The 5,000-nt window shown below is 48.7% G+C and overlaps 1 protein-coding gene across 1 annotated transcript in view; it reads right to left on the bottom strand.

The window, feature by feature from the left end:
* The window catches only part of dldh (dihydrolipoamide dehydrogenase), a 9,881-nt gene that overhangs the window by 4,313 nt on the left and 568 nt on the right, over positions 1 to 5,000 (bottom strand). Inside the window, exons 2-8 of the mRNA XM_084307270.1 lie at positions 4,850 to 5,000; positions 3,846 to 3,906; positions 2,446 to 2,703; positions 1,199 to 1,259; positions 893 to 1,023; positions 595 to 764; positions 157 to 373 (exon numbers count right to left, since the gene is read on the bottom strand). The exon at positions 4,850 to 5,000 is cut by the window's right edge and continues 158 nt beyond it. Of these exons, the coding sequence (XP_084163396.1) occupies positions 157 to 373; positions 595 to 764; positions 893 to 1,023; positions 1,199 to 1,259; positions 2,446 to 2,703; positions 3,846 to 3,906; positions 4,850 to 5,000 (1,049 nt within the window). The remainder of the gene's footprint in view (positions 1 to 156; positions 374 to 594; positions 765 to 892; positions 1,024 to 1,198; positions 1,260 to 2,445; positions 2,704 to 3,845; positions 3,907 to 4,849) is intronic.

The raw sequence follows: 5,000 nt of genomic DNA, 5'->3' as shown, positions 1-5,000 counted from the left end.
CCCCCCCCCCACACACACACACCTAGGTTGAACTTTAGGTTGTACTTTTGATTGTATATTGTATTGTATATTGTATATATGTATAAGTACGTGTATTTTATTGTGACAATTAATAAACAAACTTGAAACTTGAACACACAGCTGCAGACGGCCTACCATTGACGCAGGGGTTGGATGAGCAGTGGTCGATCTTCTTCTCACAGTTGAAGCCAGCGTATCCCATGGGGCACTGGCAGAAGTATCCGCCTTCTGGGTTGTCGGCGCAGCGTCCGCCATTGAAACAAGGCCCATCCGCGCATGTCATGGCGCTCAGCTCGCAGTTGTTGCCATAGAAACTGGGGGGGCAGGCGCATTCGTAGTTGTTGTCAAGGTCCTGTTATGGGGAGATGGCGGAACGAGACGGTGTTAATTTAACAGGCCTGCTGCTATATGGCATCTCGATAACGACACACTTGGAACTATGGAGTTTTGATGGTGGTCTCTACATGCTCCAGAACTTCAAAGACTTATCCTCAATACATCAGAAAACACTTATTTTGACGCAGGTCTGAGTTGCCAGTGCTAATTGTTGCTGCCCTAGTAGTAGTCACTCACATTGCAGCTGCCTCCGTTGCGACAGGGGTTTCCAGAGCATTCGTTGATCTTCATCTCACAGCTGGCCCCGGCGAATCCCGGGAGACAGGAGCAGGTGTAGCTGCCCTGGCCAGTGTTGGTGCAAGTGGCTCCGTTCAGGCACGGCTTGTGGTGCGTGCAGTAGTTCAGGTCTATAGAAACAGACGGAAAAAAGACGTCAGCTTCTTGTTTTCTTTTCTGTTGAATGTCACATGACCTAAGCTAACCCAAGCTAGTAACTATTAACCGGTTCATTGGTTTACGTAGTGGACCTACTCACCCTGGTTGCAGAAGAGCCCTCCCCAGCCCTCTTGACAGTTACACTGCCACGGCTGTTGGCAGGTTCCATGGAGACATCCCGGGTAGCGGATACAGTCGTCGCAGTAACGCCCGCTGAAGCCCACGCGACACCTATAGGGTCACGACGACAACCATAAAGAAAAATTAATACCAACAGTCGGAAAAGGTTCGATTCCACTGACGTTCACAAATTCAATGCTACTGCATAACGGCAGCGGGATGGTTAGCCCTGAATTGGGATCAGACAGCATTACTGGTAAACGACGGGAGGGTTGGTGGCACTTACTTGCACTCGCTAGGCTTGTCACAGAAGCCGTGCTCTTCGTCGCAGCCAGGGAGACAGATTGCTGCAGAGGGGGAAGGAGAAGACACAGAGAGGTGAATCACAGCAATCGTAATGTTTTGACCATGCTCCTATGGCAGTCTATCTGTCTGCTTGTGTCTCTGTCTGTCTATCTGTCTGCTTGTCTCTGTCTTTCCCCCGGTCTGTCTATATGTCTAACAGTACTGCCACTGCCTCGGTCACCAAGGTGAAAACCAGCCAACCAGCTCTTTCCTTTTTAACACAGTTGCTCTCCACACAAAAGGTTGTCATACAAAGCCTCCCTTTTCCCCCTTAACTATGGGTCAGAAGTCCCTTTACTCCCCTCCTGGCTCCCCTCCTCCCCTCCCCTCCTCTCGCCTCCCCTCCTCCTCCCCTCAGGGGCCAGCTGGTGTGTGTGTGTGGAGCTAGCAGACAGCTGCTCCATTGTCTCCTCGCACCGAGCAGCTGCCCCCTCGACAACAATACAGAACCCCAGTTAGCCAATCGGCCGCCACGCTCGCAACAATACAGAACCCCCGCTCGGCCAATCGTCGCGCGGCGCAGCGCTGAGGAGGCCCCAGTGGTCTAATCGAAGGCACGCGGCATGTGAATTACCGAGGAGCCACTTGGGCTCGTTAGAATGGGAGACTCCGCTGCTATGGCCTAACTGACGCCTGTTGCACACAAGCCTGTCGGCAAGAAGGATAACGGTTTAGAAAAAGTTGTTTTGAAAGTTAAAAACAGTCTCCAAGACTACTTAATTACACTGCCAATTCAGATTATGTGGCAGGGAAATAACGTTGCTTGAAAAAAAAAGTTGTATACTGCACTAAAAGTAGGCAGGATGTACCCTGCTAAAATAGGCCCTATCGTGCTGAAGTATAGGCTCATATGTAAATACTGGGCTTCCTCATTTTCAGTGCAGTACTGCTCCATAAATGTAAAATGAAGGGTTTCCTTGCTTAATATGTATGTAATATCTACAAACTTAATATGTGTATGACTCATTATCAAGGTAACTGCTGGCCTTCTATACTAAACCTACCGTCCCTTAAACTTAATTCACACCAAACATGTAGGACCTATGCTGTACAGTGGTGTAAGATTATCTCTATATACCAACAGTAATCTTTTTCGTTTTTTTCTGTGCCAATGGTTAACTGACTTGGGAGTATATATCTAAAAGTGCTCCTACAAATAAAACATATTAATATACTGTAAGTACTCACGTTCTGTGCAGTACGCTCCCTTCCAGCCGGAGTCGCAGGTGATCTCGCCCCTCTCCCCGCAGGTGAAGTGGCCGAAGGCGTCGTCGCGCGGCCGGCAGAAGACGGAGCACCCCTCGCCGTAGTAGTGCTCGTCGCACACAAAGCGGTAGGTGTAGCGCAGCTCAGTGCGCCCCCCGCTCTGCAGGTCCTTGGACCACGCGTCCCCCACCGACAGGTGCCGCTGGGTGGTGATCCGGCCAATCAGATGCTCTGGATTCTCTGTAACCAGACAACAAGGGATGTCATTCAGGAGTTTTTTTTTGTTGTTTTATTATTACTATTATTTTAGGATTTGGAGATTTTATGAATTTCTTCTTCGGGAAAGTCTGTTAGCAGGGGTTAGCAGGGGCTAACCTAAATATCTTGTTAACGGCAGGGGGTTGGGGGTGACCCCGATCAGGGCACATTGTACATTTTCAGAGGAAGATTCTTGACCCAGGTGCAGCTCCAACACCTTTAACCTCCCCGTAAACCAATGACCATCCATTCTGCTACAGCCAGTCAATCATCATTAGTGCTATGATAAAACCTGGAGATAACCAATAGTAGCCACCTTTTGACCACCGCGGGGCCAGAGGCGGGGCTTACGCGAGCCGAGCTCATCGCGACGTGTTAACCCTTTCACTGCCACACGACAGAAGGTTAACCCTTTACCATCACATGACACAACCGACGGCGATGCTCCATCATTAGCTCCGCGGATGCTAATAGTGATAGTGTGATAGTAAAAGGGCTAACCTTCTGTATTGTCACAGTGAAAGGGTTAACCGGCTGTCGTGTGGCAGTGAAAGGGTTAAGAACCAAATAATCAACTATATACGGCTTTATTTAACACCATATATTACGGATGTCTTTCGTCCACGTCTGGCTTCAGACCTCTTGTTGAGAAGAGATATGTATTCTGTCGTGTGAGCAGGACCTGGAGCAGCTATAGTCCAAGATCTGGGAGAAGAGTTGGTGGTCCCTGAGTATAGGGCTTACTACGGGGCCATTTGTTCATTTGTTCGCTTGTATTTAAATTGTTATTTTTTTGTGTTAAGTATTGTGTGATTTTGGGTGAAGGGCGGACTAGCAAAGTAAGATGTTCATTGTATGGCAAACTGTCTGTTTAACTGTATGCACATGCGGCAATAAACAATCTTGAATTTGGAACAACAGCTCCAACTGACATAATCTTTCTTGGCAACAAGATGCAAAGATTGAATAATCAACCGTATAGTAAATTATACAACAGGCCCTTCGGTCAAACAGGTTTGAAACTGGTGAAAAACAAGCTTATTATAATGACTTTTGGCCCTCATGCCCATTGGCCTTATGGTCGTCTACCTGCCCGTCTCGGTTGCCCTGTCTCTGTTACCCACCTGTTGTGAGATCGTCCAAGGAGTCTGTGTGCAGAGCCTCAATGATGAGGGAGAACGTTCCCTGGGGAGAGAGAAAAAAACGACAGAAGGTCAGAGAGAGAGCTAGAGAGAGAGAGAGGGAGGGGGGGGGGAGTCAGACAGTCAACAGCTGCCTGCCACAGTAGTAGCCCTGGGGCTGCTGTCGAGAAGAAGGAGAAGAAGAAGAAGAAGAAGGGCTATTAAGGCCTTTCAATAAACTTCACAGCCTCATTGCTGGTGTTGATTAGGACCTAATACAGGCGACTATACCTGCTCCACTTCACACCTCCTCCGCTCTCACACCCGCGCTCTAAAAACACCCGCCGTCAAATGAAACGAGGCGGAATTTCACGCTGCGCCGCCAATGATGTGCCAACTCGGGAGGATGTCAAATGTCCCACTCCCGACCCAGCAGTAGGGGCGCGTTTGGTGGGTACGCTGCTACCCCCCCCCCCCCGCCCCGACCCTTCTATACAATAACCCTCACACACACACCCCACTGACAAAGACCCTAACAAGTGGTCAACTATAGGAGCATCTGTTATGTATGATCGTCGGGAGAGAGAGGCAACGCGTTGCCTACATTATAATAATAACACAGCAATATACAATCATTTAGCCAACCATCTTCTTACCACTAACATTGCAATGCCCCCCCCCCCATTTTCCCGTGATAGCAACACTAAACTGTATTATTAATAAATATAGTAGGCTACTAATTAAAGTCATAACAACTCGCGTATTATACTATAATAACGCATGACGTATAGCATGCCAGTTAGAGTACAGACCACCTGCATTGATTTGTCTCGTATTATTACCTATATTTATGTCTTTCATTTTATTACCCTTATACCTGTACATCCCCTCCTCCCCATGCTGCTATGAGGGGATCAATAAAACAATATCTTATCTTATCCTATAACACACATCATGGGTTGGGAACATGGAGATAATAATATGCGCGCCTCGTCGAGATGACTTACCGGCCAGGTGAAAGCGAATTGGAACCGGATCGGGTTGGTGAAGCTGTCCGCGTTCATCTCCGGCACCTGGAAGGAGTTGGAGCCGAGGACGGGCGTCACGGCGCCGCCGTAGGTGCACGGCGGCTCGGGGGACACGTTGGCCTGGTAGTGC

The sequence above is a fragment of the Notolepis coatsorum genome (assembly GCF_963971535.1).
Source record: "Notolepis coatsorum genome assembly, chromosome: 2".
Lineage (NCBI taxonomy): Eukaryota > Metazoa > Chordata > Actinopteri > Aulopiformes > Paralepididae > Notolepis > Notolepis coatsorum.
This window is presented reverse-complemented; position numbering and strand designations above follow the sequence as displayed.